This window comes from Micropterus dolomieu, linkage group LG14 (assembly GCF_021292245.1).
Source record: "Micropterus dolomieu isolate WLL.071019.BEF.003 ecotype Adirondacks linkage group LG14, ASM2129224v1, whole genome shotgun sequence".
Lineage (NCBI taxonomy): Eukaryota > Metazoa > Chordata > Actinopteri > Centrarchiformes > Centrarchidae > Micropterus > Micropterus dolomieu.
In genome coordinates this window covers 21754334-21777838 of record NC_060163.1, presented here as the reverse complement: position 1 = coordinate 21777838, position 23505 = coordinate 21754334, and the positions used below count along the sequence as shown (strand labels likewise).

General features: G+C 39.9%; 1 protein-coding gene across 1 annotated transcript; it reads right to left on the bottom strand.

Moving 5' to 3' along the window:
• On the bottom strand, positions 1-15584 carry scn4aa (sodium channel, voltage-gated, type IV, alpha, a). Its single transcript, XM_046068848.1, has 26 exons — positions 15336-15584; positions 15006-15124; positions 14756-14833; positions 14533-14661; positions 14174-14265; positions 13660-13953; positions 13512-13575; positions 13170-13311; positions 12850-13047; positions 12220-12390; positions 11993-12122; positions 11231-11469; positions 10955-11128; positions 10492-10848; positions 6745-7218; positions 5598-5639; positions 5283-5415; positions 5007-5161; positions 4717-4890; positions 4460-4582; positions 3880-4161; positions 3731-3784; positions 3101-3238; positions 2863-2967; positions 2300-2570; positions 1-2169 (listed from the first exon to the last, which is right to left on the bottom strand). The coding sequence occupies exons 1-26, from the start codon at positions 15582-15584 to the stop codon at positions 881-883; spliced, it is 5676 nt and encodes a 1891-aa protein (XP_045924804.1). The 3' UTR covers positions 1-880.
• Between the last annotated feature and the right edge of the window lie 7921 nt (positions 15585-23505).

The following is a 23505-nucleotide window of genomic DNA, read 5'->3' as shown; positions in this document are numbered from 1 at the left end:
TCTTGTTGCTTTGAAATGTAAGGCAACATAAAGAGTCAAGTGATTAGCTGCTCTTCAAGCTTGTACACACTGTGTATGACATAAACACAGTTGCATATACTCATATAAGGGTGTCATTCAGGTTTTGCCATGTGCTGTTCAAGTTACTCTTTGGTTAGAAACTGGGGCACATGGTTTGTTTTTTTGGTAATAGCCACAACAAAAGCAATGTTTTTGCTAGCCTGAATGAAGGTGTAAACCAAAGCATGCATTAAAATCCACTGGAATATTTAGATCTCTGTCATCTGGCCAATGACTATCCATTAAAAAACTAATTTACAGGTTAAGCAAAACCTTGATCTCGTTGCAATTTCAAGATTGATTTTTACTAGAAAGCTATTGTGTCACAGATCCTGGTCCACTAAGATGTATCTCCCTACAAACACTAGCAAGTTTATTATTGGCTGAGAGGGTAAGTGTTGCCGTTCTCTGAAAACCAATGTGCATTTAAATGCTGAGAAATATTATCTACTTGTAATATATATAATAATAATTTGGAAATTTCAATTAATTAACCATTATGTACCTCCACCAATATACAGAGAAGACTACAACAACTTACAACTGGTAACTGAATTTTTCTGCATATCAATGGTGACTATCAGAGAAAACCATGCACTCCAGTTCCAACTTCAACCCAAAAAGACACTTAAATATTGCATGGAAAAAACAGGAATTGTTTGTTAAGTTTAATTATCAAAAAAATGCAGTTCAGCCATTAGCACTGTATAACCATCTAATGTGGAAAATTCAGCTCCATTAGTGAGACTCTGCTAACTACTAACTACTACTAATTTGTGACTAGTGAAAAACAGCAGCAGCAATTGTCCTCTGCTGTTTGTTATACAATTGACTCTCTCAGGTTTGCATGTAGGGCTAAGAAGTGTTGGTTGGGGGCAGAATGTAATAAAACTTCATTAGTAATTTCTACAGGTACAACCATGGTATTTGGCTCAAGGGGTTCTGGACCACACTGGGCCCCTGTGTAAAGAGGCTGAGGAGGCTGCTGGCTTGCTAGAGCGTCCAAAGCAGCCTGCTCCATCTCCTCTGCAAGGTCCACATTGCTCCCATAGAGCACTCCCATTCTTCGTGCGAGGATCCCCTCTTTTTCCGGTGGACATTCACCTTCGTCCTTCTTACTCGTACTCTTAGAGCGGTGCATAAAAGCAGCGTGGCGTATGCAGCGTTTCAGTAGGTGGTTGCGGTAAGCCCTCTGAATGACTACAGCAGCCCTATCCTCTTCTTTGTGGCGTACTGTTGTGGTAATCGGTGCAAAGGAGTCTGAGGTTGGGTTGTTCAGAATGAACTTAGCCTCAATGCTTTCCCGCATTGCCGCCATCTCCACCGTGTCTCCTAAGACCATCTGTGTTACAGCTAACAAGACATCCAGGCAGTGGATCCTGTCCCCAATGACCAGGGGCAGATCCATTTCAGTCAGGCGAAGCATGTTGGGCTTGGCAACCCTCAGTGGCTCCTGCAAAGCATCACAAAAATCTGATAGCTGGTTATACTCAATGAACTGAGTTCCTTCTAGATCAAACTTCTCCCAAGTCTCATTGAACATCTCAAAGTCCTCCTCACAGAGTGCATCACCACTCTCCTCCTGCGCCACATTGAAGTTCTCTAAGATGATGGCTATATACATGTTGACAACCACTAAGAATGAGATAATGATGTAGCTGCAGAAGAAGATCATGCTCATCATCGGGTTGCCACAGTTTCCCTTTACACCCGTGCCTGGGTTCTCAAAGTCTGGATCGCAGTCCGGATACTCCTTGTTCAGCATTGGAAGTAAAAGCCCATCCCAGCCGGCTGATGTTGTGATCTGAAACAAGCAGATAATGCTACCACCAAAAGTCTCAAAATTAAATATATCATCGATTCCAGCCTCCTTTTTGACATAGGCAAAGTTTGACATGCCAAATATGGAGAAGATGAACATAATGAGGAAAAGCAGGAGACCAATATTGAATAGGGCAGGAAGTGACATCATTAGAGCGAAGAGAAGGGTCCGAATGCCCTTAGCGCCTTTAATGAGACGCAGAATCCTGCCTATTCTGGCCAGTCTGATCACTCTGAACAGAGTTGGTGACACAAAGTACTTCTCAATAATGTCTGAGAGCATTGTACCTGAAATAAAAGAAGAAACTACAATCAGAGACAAAATATGAACACATATTGTCTGTTTGAACACAATAGCAATTTGAAGTTTTTAAGTAATGTCATTCACAACTGTGCTCGTAATGTATGAGGCACCCACCAGCTATGGACAAGATGACCACAACAAAATCAAAAATATTCCATCCATTTGTGAAGAAGTATTGACGCAGGGCAAAGAGCTTCAACACGCACTCTCCGGTGAAGACAATAATAAAAGCCACATTTACTTTAAAGAGAAAATCTTCCTTCTCTGCACTTTGGTTGTCTGTCTCCACCATCATGGTCACCATATTGAGGCAGATGAGCACCATAATGAAGATGTCAAAAAACTGCTGACTGATGAAGTCAAACACTAGTCCCTGGATTTTGTTCTGCAGGTCAAAGGGAGAAAGGGGGAGGGGTTGGCAAGGCGAGGAACTGAAACACAAATCCAGTAGGGTCCTTTGTCCTGTTCACACCAGCAGTGTGCAGAAAAGGTCAGCCAGGGGTTACTGACGAAATCGTCATGCCATGCATGCCAAGTTCATATGTCATTACTTTGGCTAACCTTGTTTATACTTTTCAACATCAAACAATGGAGTTAAACTTAAAAATAGTTTTGATATAACAATATAGCACATATTAATATCAGTGTCTGAAATAATCATGCAGCTGTTGGCATACAGTTGGACGTGGAATTGGCTTCTGTGGCTTCTTGGAACCAAGTTTCTTCATGGCCTCGTAGTACTTTTTTTGTTCTTCAGTCATAAAGATGTCTTTATCTCCAAAGTGCAGACACAACATAAAAGAAACGTCATTATAGGTATTTGAATTAGGTCATTTTGTGCGCTTTAAAATAAATATTGCTGTAATCATCACTTTTGTATAGCTGCAGACTTCTTATAAAAAGTGTGATACTTATCTTTTTCTTTTGTTGGTTGAAATTATCAATAATGACACCAATGAAGAGGTTTAGGGTGAAGAATGAGCCAAATATGATAAAGATGACAAAGTACATGTACATGTAGAGGTTGATCTCATATGAAGGTTGCTCCTCTACCTGAAAGAAAGAAAGAAAGCAGTCCTTTCTCTGTTACTAAATGTTTGAGTATACTAAGTAAGAAAGATGTTTGTGAGACTGAGTTGTGAAGATACAGGATAAAAGGTTATCCTGTAAGACGATATTGGCCAGGAAGGGCACTTGCTGATCCAAAGACTCAGTTTACCATCACCATCTGTCACATATATGTCACGTATATATTCAATTATCTTAAAGTGCAGGGTGGTGTTAGAATGGGAAACCCTTACTTGGTATACATACTGTCCTAGCCAAAAATGTATTACGTAATTGAAAAGGTATTAGAGATTTCCTTTGTGTAACTAAGTATTATTACATAATTGTGTAATTCACCAAGAGACTGTTGTGTAGTGAGAACAAAATCCTAAATTATAGCAAGTGTTTGCCTTGTTAACAGTACTGATACGACTGTAAAACAAAGGCCTACCATCATATTTATTGCTAAATGTAATGCTTTAATACTGGAAATACTACCTCTCTTGAGTCGACGGCAGCATACATGATGTCCATCCAGCCTTTAAAAGTTGACTGAAAATACAGAGCATTGATTAAAAATCTTCGTCATTGTACACAACAACTTCCCAACATGTTCCAAGTATATGTACAGTCATGGCACTCCTCACCACTTGAAGCAGGGACAGGTAGCCTTGTCCCACATTGTCATAGTTGACTTTGACGTTGACCCAGCGGGCATCCTGCGTGGCTTCTTTGACGGCCATGCAGTCGCTCTTGTTGTTGACCTCAGTCATGGGGAAGAGCTCCTCCGTGGTGGTGTTGATGCAGCGGTAGAACTTCCCGGCAAACAGGTTAACTCCCATGATGCTGAAGATGAGCCAGAAGATCAGACACACCAGCAGCACATTGAAGATGGAGGGAATTGCTCCAACAAGAGCGTTCACCACGACCTGCCCAAAAGAGAAGACTTTGTTAGAATAAATAGAAATGGATATATACAATTATTTTAGTTTAATTTGTTTGTAGGAGTGAGCAACACATTTGCTATTGCCATCAAGTTTTACCAGTACTCTTACCTCAGTCAGCTCTGCAACCGCAGCCATGGTGTAAGCATGCATTCAACACACAATAAGGGGAAAGCTAGTCAAATTAGTGTGATAATGCATAAAACATCACAGCTTTTGCATCTTCTAAATCAATGTCAGCCATGCACATTTCTCATATGTGGTTGTACAGCCAAAAACTCACCCTCATCCCTTCAAATCTTGACAGTGCTCGAAGAGGCCTCAGTGCCCTGAGAGTTCTGAGCGATTTGATCGGTCCAAGGTCAGAGTAGCCCATCCAGTTGGCAACTAAACTAATCAGGGAAATCTGTGGCAGAATCAAAATATTTCCTATTCAAGTGTTACCACAGGCTTCATCTGACATAAAACATGTTTGTACATGTATGTTCTGTTGAAAGTTACACAAACAGGTCATCATTAAAATAAGATGTCAAAACTTACATCTACAATGAAAAAGTCTAACCAACACCAAGCGTTGGTGAAGTAGGTCTTGAAGCCATATGCGATCCATTTAAGAAGCATCTCAATGATAAAGACGTAGGTGAAAACGCTGTCAGCATACTCTAGAATAATTTTGATGGTTCGTCGTCTTTCTATGTGGATGTCTTCAAAGGCCTGCCAAAAGAAGACATGAGATACCTAGATACATGTCTTGACAGTAATACAGTATATTAACACTATGATAATTCGGTCAACATTTCTAAATTCATTGCACTGATGACAGCACTCACCAGAGCTCCACTGCTGAGGAGGATCATAAAGATTATAAAGGTTTCAAACCAATCGTGCTCCACAATAGTGAAGCAAGTCCTACGGAGGTTCCACCATTTCTTCCCGTTACCTTGGGTGATGTCCACGGTCAGACATGGCCAGCGCTTCACACACTCTGAGGGAGAGCAAAATGTGGTGCAGGATTACTCCACTCTAAAAGATTTCAGATTAGATTTCAACAGCATAAGCACTGGTACTGAAAAACTATTATTCTGTTTTACAGTGGTTGTTCGTACCATCAGTGAAGCAGGCCTCTGGCTCCACTGGGTCTGGCTCTTCTACTTCCACTTCTTCTGGTTCAGGCTCAGGTGGTTGATAATCCACTGTGCTACACACTGAAGAATCCCCATCATTCAAAGCACCCATCAGCTAGTCAAGAATTACAATTGAAGCTCAGTTACAAAGCCACCGTGCAAAATATACATCATTCATTTCCCCCCAATTATTTTGAACAGAACCCCATATAAAGACTTTAACATATGTTATATGTTAAGACAGAGTTTTAATTGGTAACAAGGGTCGTGTTTGTTAATGTCTACAGAATTACTCACTTTGAACTTTCCCACCATACCCATTTCATCTTCTAAGTTTTCCTGAAATAGCACAGGAAACAGGAATAGAGAATGGACTTTAGTAAGCGTTCATAAGCAGTAAGACAAACATTTTGCACACAAGTGTGTTTTCTTTCATTAGCTTTACATTATTAGTTTATATCTAGGTGAGAGTTAATTTTCACACAAGACTGTTAAATGAACCCTGCACAACATCTACACAGGTGTTTTCACTCATGTTGCATGAGACTTCTCTGGACTGTGTAGGCATGTTGTGCATCTCCCTCATACTCTGTTAGCTTTCGTCACACAACATGGTAACACCCATGGAAGCGCACAGTAAATGGTAAAACCATCAACTAAAAGGCAACATAAAGTATATTAGCCTGTATTTAATTAAAATAATAACTACGATCATACAGTGAAACCTGTTCTGCATTTGAACTGATGCCAGTGTCATTAGGAAATTGGTTATGGTAAATAATCTTTGATCCACCATTAAAGTCCCTGCTCATTCTCACAAGTATTTTCACTGATGCTGCTTTCCAGGCAGCCCGGAACTTGAAAATTTCCGACCTCCAACTAGAAAAAATACCGTGGAACACAACTTCAAGTCGAGTTTCTACTTGTGAACTCTGAAAATATACCCTGACTTCACAAGAAGCAGCTGAATGACGTCACTCAACAAAGCCAGCTCCCAGTGATTTATTACATGCCACATTTTAACAGCGCTTTATAAGCAGAATTGCATTGCAACATTGACGTCCACATGCTTTGAGAGGTGGGTTAGATGCAGAATTTTTGAGTGACGTGTTCATGATTGTCACTGTCAATGTGGCTTTTTGATTGTATTTATTGTATAACATGCTGTCCATGTGCCCATGAAAAGAGGTGAAGTACTCTGTGTTGACTAGGCCCATCCTGATTGACAATGAGATGAGTGACAAAGCATAAAGCCTGTTAGAGAGGTCAGCCTGTGTTCAGAGAACTCGATTTATATTGTTTTAACGAACCCTTCATCATGAGATTGATACTGAAGTTAAACTGATTTATATGCTGTTGGTGGATGATGAATATGAATGCATGTGCATGCAGACAGATAAACAGATAAATAGATAGAACTTGTTGATTGATCTACTGTACTTACCGAGAAATGTTGGTTATTTTTCTCATCTGAAGTTTCTGAGTCATTCGCAAGATCTGCATCATCTTCATCGTCTTCATCATCCTCGCCCAGGTTCTCAAAATCTGACTCTCCTGGGGCGATAGGCACATTGAGACTGACCTCTCCATCCACAATAAATCCAGAAGGACGGCCTTCAACCAAACAATTAGATATCCCATCTGCCATTTTGAAATTCTGACTGGTGTTCAAGTGGTTCATTTCAATTCCCTCTGTTTTAGGGTCCTCGTCGTCCATCTGGCCCTCCTCAGGCTCCTTGGGTTTTCTGCCAAGAATGTGCAGGACAGTTCGAATGATCAACGCTTTGAACCAGTTGATGCCCCGTGTGATCCTGCCAATGGCAATCTGGAGATTGTTCATCTCTCCGTCATCGTCCCCTGCCGAGAGGTTGTCTCCACTGAACGAGTTGAGCAGCAAGGCCAGAAAGAGGTTCAACACCTGACAAAAGAAATGTTAAGGAGTCATGAAGGTCATGATAAATGACACTGAAAAGTAAATCTAATATTACAAGCATAATAATATTTACACAATATCAAGAGTGTGAGGGAAATGTCAATCAAATACAGCCTGTCTAATCAGGCACTTAATCACCTGTGTAGGTGTACTATGGTTGTGCAGGACCTTATAATAATATTTTTTTAAATAGCCAAAACACAGATAAAAATGTTTCGTCAGTGTCGATGTTGCTCTGTAAAGACCTGTCACAAGGCTTTTTGTACCTTTCTTTTGTACCTGCACTGCAAGATATGCACACATCTTTATTTAGTATGTATCTACAACATATGAGAAATCTAGATTTTTCAGTTTTGCCTGTATCTGTAATCTTTATCATCAATGGATGAGAATTAAGGATGAGTGAATAGAGCATAGTCCCACACGAATCCCCACTGGGTCTGCAAGTAAAATAATTATTTTTATATACAGGAAAAATTTTTTACTTTGTCAAAGTAAGCGACATTGCTGAACTAGACAGAAAAGTCTGGACTAGCTCGAATACACATCACATATCAAAATGGTCCTGTGATGGCACATCAATAAACATTATGTCGTCTACCTCCTGTTGCAGACGCAGCTATCTTTAGTTTCTAAACCTGTTAGTCAATTTCTCGGTTCCTATTTCTTAGGTTTAGCGGGAGATCATGGTTACATAGGGTCAGGCTGATCTCTCTCATTCCAGTGAACAAGCTGTGAATCAGTAAAGATGGCTGAGGGGAAAGGATGAGCTGTACGAAACACAAGCCTGGCAGGGAAAACAGATATGGTGATTTTGATAGGGAAAAAAACAATTGTAGCACAGTTTTTTTCAGTGTCGGTGATACGTGAAATTGTGCTCAGAGATTCTCAGAAATGTCACTCAGGTGATTTACCAGTTTTGAATTCAGTTTCATTTAAAGCAGTTCTAGTAACTTAAATTGATATTTGGGAAATAAGCCTATTCTATTTCTTACCAAGAGCTAGATGATAAGAGCTAATAAAAATATCATGTCTATCAGTTAAATCTGAACTTAAATCTAAGGCCAGCAGCCTGTTAGCCTAGCTTAGCTTAGTCTAGCATTATGTCTGGAATACGGGGGAACTTCTAGCCTGGCTCCAAATGTAAAAATAACATCTGCCTACTAGCACATGAAACATCTTTTGGACAGGGCCAGGTTAGCTGTTTCGCCCCTGCCTCCTGTCTTTATGTGTTATAGAAAATGTTGTCTTAATATGTTAATGTGGGAAAAGCGGAAAATGCATTGAAATATAATTTAAAGAGTGTTTGTTGTGAAACATAAGCAACTGCATGACATTTACTGTGTTTAATGTATCACAAAGTAGAGCTTGTTGCTCCATTTCCCCTACCATTATACCAAATGGTAGTGGCAATGGCAGGATGTGGTGAAACTTCTGACTTGTTAGCAACTTGTTGGCGGACGGACGGACATGACAGTGGAATCAATGTTCTCATCAAACTCTAATAGGTGTATTTCCAAAGACTAGGCATTTAAGATTTGTAGCTTTAAAGAAAGAATTTTATGTTTTCTTAATGAAGGTTTTCCTCTTAAGGAAAAGGAATTGGAGTAAGGCAAAAAGGCAAAAGCAAGGATTTCATGCCAAAAGTCAATGACCAATGCAGATGACCACAAAATTATCAGCGTACGTCCCTAAACATGCAAGTTAAATCTACTCTGCTCCATGTGCTGTGGCGCTGATGGCCCAATATGATTACATCTTCATCAATTACAGTTCAATCTGCTATCAAATTACTTTTCCTTAACATCCAGTCCCCCTGCCACTTGAGCTCTGCTCGCTCAGCTGTCTGTGTTTGTTCCCTCAGTAGCAGCATGCTTACTTGAGCCGGATCTTAACACATACTCAAGGTCAAAACCACTGTTTGGTGGCTTAAGTCATTTGATTTAAATAGAAACCCCCTCCCATGAAGCGTGTAAGTATAATATTTGCCTTCATTTCAGTGCAAATAGTGTGCATTTATGTGGGAGCCGAGCGTACACCAGAGTAAGGGTGGAGGGTTAGTGTAACACAAATAAACGATAATCATTTTGGCACAGCGCGGCCATCACAATACTTTAGTCAGTTTGACGATGAGCCATTTCCTTTCCATTTCTATGAATAACCTAACAGGAAATGGTTTTGGCTCTAGTCATTAAATATGATGCTGAGATGATGTCTGAGAGTGATCAGCTGTATTATGTGTACGTCCTTGCTCTGTGAGGCCAAGACAAAATGTCAGGGGCAGTATTTCCATGCGCCAGACACCCAGGATTTTTCACTAAGGCATCACAAACTCTGCTGCCTTGCCACGCAATTCACACAGACACTGTGTGAAAAGGTTAGTGCAACTGAAGCAATATAAACAGTTAATATATGTAATAATATACATTTATGAATATCAGTGTTTACTGTGTAGTTCAATACACTTTTGAACTCAGATTGTGATGCTCTGTCTTGTGTGCTTGGGTATCACTCATACTATAGTAAGTAGATACTGTAATGGCCTCTGGTGGATAAAATTTTCTCCCCCAGCTGTTTCTGTCTGTCCTTGGCGTCCCTCAGCTGAGGGGTTAACAATAGACTGCTGAGACATGCAGCCCACAAAATCTCCTGGTATTATAAAAAGATAACTGTTAGATTTAGAAAGATTTTTCAAAACAGTTTGTCAGCTTTACAGCTTCACAGTAGTGACAGTTGTTGAGAGTTTGGATATTGCATGTAGTATTGGATTTACTGTATGCTTATATAAGCACTGACTATAAAGTGACAACCCGTTGTCAGCACAGCCACAAGATAAAAATCATCACATCTATTTATACTACTTACTGAAATAAAAGCTGAGAAACAATCATTTTTATCTAAATTAAATTGCTGTGTACAATCATACAGTCTTCAACTTTAGGCTATGTTCAGACAGATAGTGGCACTGCGTGAAAAAACACGCCCCCATCATTCATTTCAAAGAGAAAACTGAGTTGGTACAGCTGGGTTGTTTTAACTCAGAGGGCTCCAGCCAAAAATGGGGCATTTTAGTAAAAAAATTTAACCTGGAGCAAATTTCTCTCAAACAAATTGCCACACTGTGTTGACCCTAGCCACCACCAACACGGCCTTTAACACAGTGCTGTTTTAGGTCTGAAGGACCGCGTTAAATTGTATTTCGCCATGCTTCAGATTTAAGATAGGTGTCAGTGATGAATGAATAATTGTTTTACTCACCACTAGATTTCCAATGACCATGACCATCATGAAGACAAGTAAACACATCCCTGCTCCGGCCACCTCCATGCAGTCCCACATGGTCTCAATCCACTCCCCGCACAGGATGCGGAACACGATAAGGAACGAGTGGAAGAAGTCGTTCATGTGCCAGCGTGGCAGCTTGCAATCTAAGGAGATCTTGCATACGCAGTCCTTATAGCTCTTGCCAAACAACTGCATACCCACCACGGCGAAGATGAAGACGATGATGGCCAGCACCAAAGTCAGGTTACCTAAAGCTCCTACTGAGTTACCAATAATCTTGATCAGCATGCTGAGCGTAGGCCAGGACTTGGCTAGTTTGAAAACACGAAGCTGTCTCCAACACAGGACAGACACAAACAAAGACAGTGAATATTAACGTAGGAAGTAATCTCTTTGTGGTAAATGGATACAAACAAGTTAAATGATTGTATCTCACCAGACGGAAGGACCTAAGGACAGACAGCCCCTGGACGTTTGCCAGCCCCAACTCCACCAGACTGAGCGTGACTATGATGCTGTCAAAAATGTTCCAACCAACTTGAAAGTAGTAGTAGGGATCCATGGCTATAAGCTTGAAAAACATTTCTGCTGTGAAGATCCCAGTGAACACCTATAGGGGTATACATTTCTTTTACAGGCGCTTACAAAATTATGTCTGTGATGGAAGAGCATTTCTGAAATTAATTTTAAATTGAATGTAGCACATATTCACCAGATTCCCCACAGAGAGCATGTAGTCAAACTCTGGGGTCATGGGGTAGTGCTCCATGGCCATGAAGAGGGTGTTGAGCACGATGCAGATGGTGATGCCCAAGTCAACAAAAGGGTCCATCACCACAAAGTGAACCCACTTTTTAAAGACCACCCAGTACACGCAGCAGTCCCACTTCAGGAACATGTCAGCAAACTTGTACCAGCCAGGTGGGCACGGCCTCTGAGCATCCTCTAACTCTAGACAAAGAGATACAGGAAGAACAATTAGGGAGTCTACCATCATTTTATCAAAACATTTCGGTAGTCTATAAATATAGCATGATACAGCTAACAGAGAGCAGTGATGAGTGACATTAAAATTCTTGTGTTGTATGTGCTAAGTTATAGTTGAGCTTAACACCATAAGGGCGTGACACTGAATGTTGACAAGGATTTCTCCAGCACACAATGTGATTAGCCCAACTATGGCAAGCTCAAGACAATGCTACTGTATTGGCCTTGGATAAATTGTGTATAATGTTCACAAGTGCTTGATAATCTAAGCAATTACAACTCACATTAGAGCATCCACTGCAACTAAGCCTTGTGTATTTCTTAATTCCCTAGAGAAACTTGACACATCTAGATGCTTACACCCTGCCGCTGGTTTCCTGTTGTCAGTTTATTAAGTTTAATCAAAGCTAGAAAATAAATCCTGTATCTTGGTATTCTATATGACAATTGTTGGTGCATTATCAATGTTAAGTTTCTATCTGCATACCTTCCATAGCAGCTGCAGTGAGCACAGTCATAGCACTAGCAGATCTCTGTGTCAGGCCTGGTTCATCCAGATGAAGCATGCTGTGCACAGAGCCTAATGACTTCTCCCTGAATTCACAATCTGCAGCAGACTGTAAAATATGTTGATAAATCAGTAAGCTCCTGATGGAACCTCAGAACACAAATCAAATCAAAACCCAAGGCTTTTTAAAATGACGACTGACCAACCTCGACCATGGTGGGCGATCTGATCATCAGACGGGGAACTACTCTCCCATTACAATCCTTGATAATTTCATCAGGTTCAAGGCTCAGTTCATCATCTGCCAACTCAGATATGGAGTGATGACTGAGCGACTTCTTACTGGTTAGAGTGGCTTGGCTCCCAAGAGCTTGAGCCTGTGAAATAAATAAAAATACAGTTCTTCTAACTGCTTTAATTTTACTACAAACTAGGGCTTATTTGTTGTTGACAACTGACACTTTCAATTCCACCTTTGCTACGTTTTACCACTCAAGAAATTTAAGCTCACTTGTCTTACCTGGCTTTTAACCCAGCATGAAAACTGTGTGGTCTTATGTTGTTTTCTGTGTTTTATATGTGTTTTTATGTTTTATTTCTTGTCCAGCACTTTGTAAACTTTTGTTTTTTTAAAAATGTGCTATATAAATAAAATGGATTGGATTGGATGATATTGCAGTTATTTATCACAATTCTGTACTAATGAACAAAGCAAAATATCCTGAATTTTTTGTATAAGCTGTCACATGGCAACAACCAGTCATTGCTCTGATCAGGTATGTTTAAGTTAATATAGCTGTTTGGTTAGTTGTCTCCTTATTGCTTGTAAAAGTTACCTGTTCCTGATTTCTGAGTTGCTCTAGTAGCCGCTGGAATTCCTCCTCTTTCTCTATGGCCTCTCGCTGAGTTGCCTGATTCTGTTCATCATAAGCCATGGCTACCACAGCCAGGATAAGGTTGATGAGGTAGAAGGAGCCCAGAAAGATAATCACCACAAAGAACAGCATGTATGTCTTACCAGCCGCCCGCAGGATCTGTGTTTGAAGCAAAAAAGAAGCTACGAGAACTAAGGAAACGTTTCTTTTCATGGCTTTAATTTTAAAGTGAAAAGTTAGAGGTCATAAATCTGTTTGCAACAAATGAAAGAAGTGCCAACCAGCTGGAAAAGGTTCTCCCAATAGTCCTGGGTCATGAGTCTGAAGAGGGCCAGGAAGGACCAGCCAAAAGAGTCGAAACTGGTGTAGCCAAAGTTGGGGTTCCTCCCAGCCTTCATGCATGTGTATCCCTCTGGGCACCTTCTATCAACAAAGAAGTCAGCAACCAACAATCACTCTCCCAGACTCCAAGTCACACTCAACACCATACTATTGTGATAAATGTCAATAAGAGGCATTTCTACATGGAAACCTTTGAAATGGTCGTGGAACCAAGACACACACATATTTGAAAGGTGACCAGACCAAATTAGCATGGCAGTCTCAGTGTGGATAATACATACCCAGAATCAGAGCTGTTTCCACAAAGAAGGGCATCTAGGCTGCCTTCCAAATAATAGTGATTATCTATAAACCAACAAGAAAAGAAATTGTGAAGTCTATTCTGCTGAGCACAGCTTAAATAAGGGATGTAATATGTGCTCAACATACCTGGGTTTTCAATATAGTCAATAAAATTGAAGGTGCTGTTGTTATATGTTGTATCATTGAAACTCATGGTGTTGTTGAAGAAGACAGTTTCATTAAATGCGGTAGTGGTGTTGAAAAATTCAAATGCAGTTTCATTTGTTTCGATGGGCCATCGCACACATTTCTGACGCAGATTTCCCATGAAAAGTTGAAGACCAACAAGGGCAAAAACAGCAAGAGCGAAGACGGTCAGAATCATGACGTCCACCATTTTCTTCACTGACTGGATCAAAGCGGCCACGATGGTTTTCAAACCTGACAACGTACAATTTATATGTTGCTGGAATATCTCTCAAAATCAAACAGCTCTGCAACAACAAATGATAATCAATATGACTAATTATTCCTATACTGTTGAGTGCAATTACACTATTATTCATATCACAAAACAAAATGCCATTGCAACATTAGAAAACTTTTAATATACTCTGTCACACACAAAAAATAAAAAATATATAGAAAATATAAAAAATACCAGGAATCACAGTAATTGTTTTAAGGGCTCGAAGTACACGAAATGTCCTGAGGGCTGACACATTGCCAAGGTCAACAAACTCAGTGATGTATCTGTGGAAAGACATAAAACAATTTATCAAAGCCAATACCCCGAAAAGATTAAACATGGTACATTTTAATTTTCATATTTGAATTAGCTGCACCATGAGAAACAGCTTTCATAGTACACAAAAATGTTTATTTTTTAAACTGTAACTTCTGTTTAGCAGCAATGTATGCACTCAATGTGGGTAAAATGTAATGATAAGAACATCAGAACCATTTTTCTGACCTGAAATGCAAATATATGTTTAGATGAAAGTCCACTCAGATACTTACGCCATGCTGATCACCATGAAATCCAGCCAATTCCATGGATCTCGAAGGAATGTAAAAGATCCAACACAGAAACCTCTGGACAACACTTTGACTGTTGCCTCAAAGGTATAGATACCAGTAAAAACATACCTAGGAATAAATTGTGCAACACAAGTTAGTATATGTTGTATTAAATGCAACACAGGAATGTCTAAAAGCCAACCTACAATGAGGAAGTACTCACTCAACAGTTTTACTCCATGCTGGTGGGTTGCTCATCGTCATGAATACACAATTCGATAGAATTGTAATCATAATGAACATGCTAAATAATTTAATTCAGGATTAAGGAAACAAACATGGACATTACATGTATTAGCTGAAATATCCCCCCTTTAGTCATTTCTCAACCTCTGCATCATTTTATGTCCAGGTCAAACCCTTAATAAAACTAAATAATTCTAAAACTCGGGCAACAATAGGTCAAAGGATATGAATGTATGAGAATTTTAATGGCTCCTCTTCTAATCAAACTAAAGGGGCTCAGAATGTAGCAGGCCGGTTCAGCATTGAACCTGTAGATTGTGTTTCCTTTGCTGATCACAATGAATGTCTGAAAAACACAGAGATTGTCTGGATACTGTAAATGCAAGCTAGCATGCAGTCCAAAAATACTTTCTACATTTCAATAAATACTTAGCGATGACAATCCTGAAATAATACTTTAAGATTTAACTTTAACATATTCAATAAATACTTAGCGATGACAATCCTGAAATAATACTTTAAGATTTAACTTTTCTGATTACAGATTCTCAACTCACTTTCTGTGTCTTGTAGAAGGGGTCCATGTCCTCCAGAGGTGTGTTGAGCAGCTCTTTTGGAGGGTCTCCGAAGATCATGGGCAGACTCTTGCCCGCCTCCAGATCAGCGTATGGGGCCGTTTCCTCCTCATGGCCCTCTACTTCTGCGGCCTTTTTTCTTTCCTCCGCGAGCCTCTCGATCTCCGCCAGCGATTCCCGGGTGAAGCGGCGGAACGCATCGGTGCCTGGGGGAGGGAGCAGGTTCGCCATCTTTGCATCGCGAAGGGATACCGCCGCAAAGGGGTTTCCCTAGGAGGAGCTGGAGGCAGGATGATGAGTGAATGCAGAGAACATAATACATCATCAACCACAGATTTGAGGGTCCAGATGTAGCATGCACACAGAGCATGACCTTCAAGCCCTGACCTCCACATCCTAAGCCAAGCAGGAACCTCCGAGATTACAAAGGGGTCTAAATTATAATAAGTTATTATCTGAATGGGGATAAAAGGATCTGATCAAACTGATCAAATTCTAATAGTGAAAAAATTGTTTTGTTGGGGATCTGACTCATTATTAATAATTATCTACCATTTTGCAGTCGTTGCTTTCAAAACGTAGGTCTATGGGGGATTTTGGGGCCCCTCTTCATCATGTTATAGCCTCAGAAGTTGTAATTCCTCGGTTTGGCCACTATCTCAAATTGGCTTTAAAGCACACTGCACTTCCTGGGGGCTTGGTAGCGCCGCCTATCCTCCCAAACGCCACCCTTTTGTCCAAATATACTTCTGGTTCCAAAAACAAACAAGATGGCGATGGCTAAAATGCTAAAAATGGTAGCCCACAAACTAATGGCATACAGTCTATGCCATAAGCATCAATTTTATGATCTGATTTGGAAACTTTAAAAACCAATGAAACTAATAATTAGTCGTTCAAAAGAAAGTTTTTTATCAAATACTGTATTTTCATTGATTTCATCAATTAATTGTGGCAGTAGTTTTGTAGTAGTGGCAAAGTTTCCAAACATTAACTGGCTTCAGCTTCTCAAGTGTAAATTTTTGCTATCTGAAGACATCACCTATAGCTTTATCAAACTATTACTATACATTTTGCACTATTTTGTGACATTTTATTGACCAAACAATGAATCAATTAATCAAGAAAATAATGAGCATATTAAGCAGTAATAAAATAATTGTTATTTACTATAATATTTTGTACAACATTTATAAGTTCATTTATGCATTATATATTTTTTCAATCTATCAATTAGTATGACAACAAAAGCCACCAGAGCCTGTCTAACCAACAGTCTAAAAACTCAAAAGTTTTTAATTTACAGTAACATTAAATGGATACATTTTAACATGATAAAATACTTTTATTGACAATTAATAAAGTCATCTATTAATTTTTAGATGATCAATTAATCAAATAATTTGCAGTAATCCTTGCATTACAAATGTTTTGGGACTTTTCACATGGACCCCAAGATAAATCTGAGAAGTCCTGAGATGATTTATGGGGGAGGGAAGAAAAAAAATGGTTCTGTTACACAAATTTTTATGTTTTGCAATTTTTGTCTTTGCTTTTTTTGTGAAAAAGCCTAATTTTACCTCTTCTTGTGTCTATTATTTAAATGAAACAATCTGAAAACTTTAGATGGGGACATCACTCTTTGCTGGAGCTGTTTGAAACTCATTGACATCTGAAACATGTGATGGTGATCGCGTGTGACATCTTTGTTTAAAGGGGTCATAAACCAAAACGTTTGGGAACCCCTGTACTAAAAGTTTATGTCTCCATACGTGTCCTGACTGTTGGTAGTGATCATAGGTCTAAGTTGCCTTGATCCGTCGGCAACCCCCTCACCCTCCATCGTTCCTGCCCTCCACCCTGTGACCTACATCTCTGACCCTGTAACAGTCACGACACCACAACCACTTAAAAGCATCAAGATGGTAACTAAATGACTAGACACACTCAGGACGAGAGCTCGGACTTTCCCACCGTTCTAAAGAGACCATGACATTACTTGTGTACATCAAATTACTTATTAGCTTAGCAGACGCTCCATATCGGGTCCAAGTGGCATCTGCTTACATCCTTTGATGTGTTTAGCAACCAGTCTGCTTTCATCTGTAGCAGCTTCTTCTATTATGGACATAATAAAGAAGTACATGTTCCTTCAAGTAAGCTATTTTCCTTTAAAATTGTTAAAACATAGGATGGACCAATATAAAATAAGATATATATGCTTCCCCATGAGTATTCGTTGTCGTTTACTATTACATAATTTTACAAACACTTAACCCAAAGGCGGTGTTTTATTATTCAATAAATAGGCCTACTTATTTGTAAATCAAACAGAATATATACGCATTTTGCAAATATTGCAAAATTTTAAGTTGAATAAAATGCACAATGCATTTGAAAACATTTTGAAGACAACAATTCAGCATAACTAGAATTGAGCCTTAACCTAATAAGAAATCGATTTAAGGAAAGTTGTTTGAATACACAGTTGTACAGCAAAACCCCACAGATACACATATAATTTATAGACACAATCAAGTGCCTAAAATCTACAATGTTTGGTTGTCACCTTCTGACATCACTTCATGCAATGCTCTCCACTAAAGTTTATTGTCTGAAACTACGATAGATGATGTAAAAATATCATAAATTACCAAAAAAGACAAAGAAGCTGACTATAGTTCTTGAGTTCACACAAAGACACAGAGATCAAACAGACCTATCAACGTGGCAACAAGAGGTACATTCATTGATACACAGTGATAGCCACTAATCACACACATTAATGTAGGCTAATACCCCCTCAAACCACCTCACTTGAACAGAAAATTGCACACATTCACACACATGTGAGGAGACGCACACACTCGCACAGATACGATGGCTCCCCAGCTGCTACAGGCAATCAAGACAGAGCGTCGTGTTTCAGAGGCCCGATGACTCTGCTCATTCCTTCCTGGCTGAGCCTTCGCTCTGCGCCTCACATCTCTCCGATAAACAGGAACGCATGCCAACTTATCTTACCGAGCTGACTCCTCTCTCTACTACCTTCTATTTTACATGGGGCCCCAAACACACTTAGCTTCCGACTCTGCACCCAGATCTGCACTTTACACCCCCACCACTGTCCCGCTACATGACTCTTCAGGCTCTCAATCCCTCTTTCATGCAACGCAGAAGACTTCAGTCATTCCATCTAAACACTCATCAAAGCCCCCATTCCTAATCCGGGCATGGTGTCTTTTGTCCTTTAAATATATGTTTTTATGTCTGGTGAGACCAAATATGACAAAGGCTAGACAATAAAGTTGTGTTCTATTCTATTCTAAACAATACTATTACATGTGTCACTTTATCCTACAAATATAAACTCCCAAACTTTAGAGTTATTACCACTATCAACAGTTTATCAGCACCATTTCGTCAGAAGGCAACCTGGGCAGCCCTACACCTACCATAATCTTTTTCCCGCCTCATCATCCTGTTTCAGAACCCCCATTCTGGGAGCCATGGGCCCCGCTGCTCTCGACCGTGAGCCAACCTTAAAATACACATCCTGAGAATGGATGTGTTTCTCTGTGGCATATGGGGAACATTTCCTGATTGCATTACATCACACCGTTACTGCTGAAGCCATCAAATGTCCTTTTTTAAAAAAAGCTTGGTCCCTCAATTGAAAGCCTGCCAAAATCAAAAAAGTCCTCTCAAAGAGGTTGTTGCCTCGCCTCCTGCGTCAGCTAGGTAAATAATACATTTTGGCGACGTGTTAAATTTTGCAGCTACATTTGTCAGTGTGTGTTTCTCCAAATGGAAGAGCCAAGAGTACAGGCAAGAGTGCGATATTCAGTATCAGTCAAAATAGATTCTGTATATCATGCTTAATCTCATCATAAAACATCTCCAGAGATACAGTCCTCTGTCAGAGCTGCAAGAAGTAGTCAGTTCCTTAACTTCATTAAGTTCCTAATTAACTAAAAGTATGCTAACAAGACAAAAATGTAAAAATACTCCATTACAAGTAAAAGTTCTTCATTCACAGTTCCACTTAATGTAACGTTATAGAAGTGTTATCAGGAAAATATACTTATAGTAATATAGTATCAAATGTAAAAGTACTCCCTCTGCAGTACAATGACCACTGTGACTGATATCTTATTATACATGACATTAATACTTAGTTTATGTTTATGAGTTTTGTTCAGTGGTTCCCAACCTAGTGGTCAGGCCCCTCCTAAGGGTCCCAAGATAAATTTGAGAGGTCAAAAGGGCCTCAAACAGTTATTTAAATGAAATAATCATGGAAACTGCAAACAACTCAGACATCTGAAACATGGCAAAGGGCCACTTTAAACAATATAATCTTAACAGTGTTGTATTTTATAAGCTTATTGTATGTTTTTATCTGTAAACTATCAACTAAATGTTGTGTAGTAAACCTACAATATTTCTCTCTCAAGTGTAATGGTGTAGAGTAACAAAATCTTTGCTTGAGCACAGTTCTTATCTACTTAGTTACTTTCCAGCACTGGTTTGATTTTAAGAGTCTAGCTGAAGACAATCAATTACATGACCGTGCTCGTTCAGGCACACTGTGGACAGGTGGCAAACTGAGGAAGGGGGGGGGGGGATTGTTAGATTTCAGAAGCCTTCCCCGACAGTAATATATATATCACTTTGCATGTCAGTGAAGTCCATGTGACCTGTGACATTCCAGCTGAGGATATAGACGGGGTAATGTAGACACCTCTTCGTTACACTAGCCGGCTGTGGAACGCAAATGCCAATATACACCTCCGGAAACTAACCGAACTAGCTTTTGGCTTTTGTGGAGAGGGCAGCACGAGTTCATGCAGCGAGAGGGGTTGTGCTGTCTTTTCATTAACAGTAAAGACATTTAGTTCCCTAGATTTCAGGATCTTGAGTCTAAAGCATTCAAATTACCTAACGTGATCAGTGAAACATGAAAATAGCAAATTGATCTTTGTACTTTCTGTGTCAGTTCAAGCATACCAACATGAAAAATATTGAGACCACTCCCTGGTTAACATGGAGATAAGCAGAAACATTTCACTGCAGGAAAGTTGTCCTGTACTGCAGCTGTAATTTTAACAAAGAACATGCTACCGAACTCGTACATTATGAAGAGGTATAAGGACCTAATATTTTAATCAATTTCAATGACTTGTTAACTCTGGTGCCCTGAAAATGCTGGGAGTTCAAAGATGAGAGGTGACATGGCAAGTCTCAGTCCCCTCGTTATACAACACTTACATTCCTGGAATGTGGTTAGGTTGTAAACAACAGATCTACAGAGCAAACAAGAGCTTTTATCCACATGTCCTTTGACGTTTTCCATACTCCTGTTCCCCCCTGTTTTCTCACGGGATCAAATCGCAACACTGTACCTCGCTCTCCCAGCTTGCTTCAACACCCTGTCACCCACCAGTTAACCTTGTATTTCAAACCCTATAGGAAACCATATTAAAACACACCAGAATTTAAATGATCATCGGCTCATTAACTACTCAAGGTCAAGCTCTAGGAGTCTGTCACTCTTATTTTGATGTCTTTATCAAATGTGTGCACACTGGACTGTAGTTGCAAAATATCCCTACATGCATTATGTTGCTGCTAAGAGTAAAGCTGCTGTCATTCATGGTATGCCACTGTCGCTGCATACCGAAGAGCTGTGAAGACCTAGTGTAATCACCTTGGTGCAGTCGGACGGTCAGATGGTTTACGGAGACACATAGGCATACTGATTTAAAAATCAGACCTTTATGAGGACGCAGCGAAACAATGTGTCTGGATGACCATGGCCCAGGAAATGTTTCACCACAACTCTCTTGGTCTCCTGGAAAATGGCAGCATAATAACATGATGTTGCTGACAGAATGTGAGCCTTTAGGGTACTAATAAACCGTCGCATAGTCTTAGATCTGAACTAGTAGAAGGTTTAAAAAGTGAATGAAGCTGGTTTGGAATTAACCATAAATGTTATTTGTAAATAAAATATTCACTTTTGGTAGGTAACTAGGAATAATGTTGTTCTTTGATGTAGTATAATACCGCTTATAAACAGATTTCATTGTCTCAAACTGACCCATTTGGCGTTTGCACTAGCTGCACAGAAATCTGAGTAGATTACATGGGCAAATGATATGAGAATATTCCATCCAGCCTGTGAAGGCCCAGGGGGAGCTATTATCATATTCATAACACCAATCGAGTCCTTAAAAAGCGCATACATTTACGAGGGAGCTGCTCATGTTCAAACCATCGGGTTAAAACAAAATGTTAACAAAAAAACATTATATCTGTCACATAATATTCTGACGGGGAAAGAAACATAACGTTATGTTGAACACATAAGATTAGAAATGATGAAGAAATTAGATGGTAAATTTTGGGGGGGAAAAGTAGTACTTATCTTTAACCTTATTTCACCTTTTGAATACTCTGGAAAATACAGAGGCCTAGCCAAGCAGTCACATGGGCTCAGTTGGTGAAAGAAACTCAAAACCGACACCTTCTGCGTCCAAGAACATGTGATACAAGACACACAAACACAACTCAGGCAGAGGAAGACCACAGAGATACATCTGTACACATTATGCATGATTAATATATATAATATACTATATATACTATATATACTATATTTTATGCCATCTATTGCCACAAGACACAAATATTCTCAGTGGAGAATATAGCATAGAGGAGATTATAAATTTAAAATATTTAAGATAAATGATGCAATGTGCAAACAAAACTCATTCTAAGAACTTAAAAACACCACCTGATTATCCCCTTCCATGTTGAAATTGGGCCTACTGCTGGCCCTCCACTGTCGGAGGGTATCCTGTTACATAAGAGTTGCAGAAGCACTGTTGGCATGATCTAATATGAAAATCAGTCTCCACGTCTTCCACTGTGTCCAAAGCTCTGCTTTGCCTGCCTGGAGCCAGGCTGTCTCTGTAGTCCCACACCTCTGATATGGGGAACATGGATTAACTGCAGAGAAATGGTGGGGTATGAGCATCCACAGCATCACAGTATCTCGCCCATCTGCCATGAAGACATGGGCTAAAAATAAAACTTTGGCTCTGAGGGAGAGGGCATAGTGGGGATTGAGCAGGTTGAAAAGTGTCCACACTAGACATTACAGGCATGTGCCTCAAGAGAGATATTCACCTGGCAGGTGAAGACAAGGGCCTGTTATGATGTTCATGCTGCAGTCTTTCCTCTCTGTAAAGCCTAATAATACTAATAGACCTAGTAAAACACATGTTCACCTATGGATGTGCGTGCACCTTCACAACGCAAACACCCACACCCTTGCTCATAAGGATGGACTTAAAAACCCTGCTGAGAAGCCATAAATCTACCAATTCCAAATTTGACCTAAGCTCAATTACAGGTCCATGCTTATTATTAGAACAAAGGCGCTCACATTAAAACTCACACTTTGCATTTAATTTCTTTGGCTGTGCAACTAATTATTTTGAGCACAAAGAAAAACAACCATGCTTCCTTTACAGTGTACATATTTTTCTACCTTTTAAATGAAAACTGCTCTTTAAAAACAATCAAACAGCCAGTGGTTCTGCTGGTTAGGTTTCACCATAGTCCAAATGAGAAGGAGGGAAAATTAAACCATTAGCCCACACAAAATACCCTACTATAACACAGCTATCTTAAAACCAGAAAGATGCTGAGTAAGTCCATTTCATCCAGAGAAAGGGAAGTAATACACATCAAGCAAACTCATGACCACTTAAGATAGCATCAAAGCCATTCAGAAACCTGTAAGTAAAAATCTTCAACCTGCAGTCTGAAAGCATTTTTTTTATAAACTCAACGGCCCATGGCAGACAACAGAAGGCAGGTTGCATTTACCTTGCAAGGCACATCAAATATTTCCCCTGAATCCAAGAAACTTGAAAAAAAAAATCAAGTCTCCCGTGAAGTCTTCCACTGAGGACGTAATTCTCCCCTTCTGGCAGTCAGCGCGGGGCTACAGGACAGCTGTTGCTGACGCAGTGGTGTCCTGCAGTGAAACAGGAGGAGCTGCACCAGGTAGGATCAGATCAGACCTTTGACACTTCAGCAGCGGAACCGCTTCCCGTTCCCACACAGCTGGTCGCCCCTG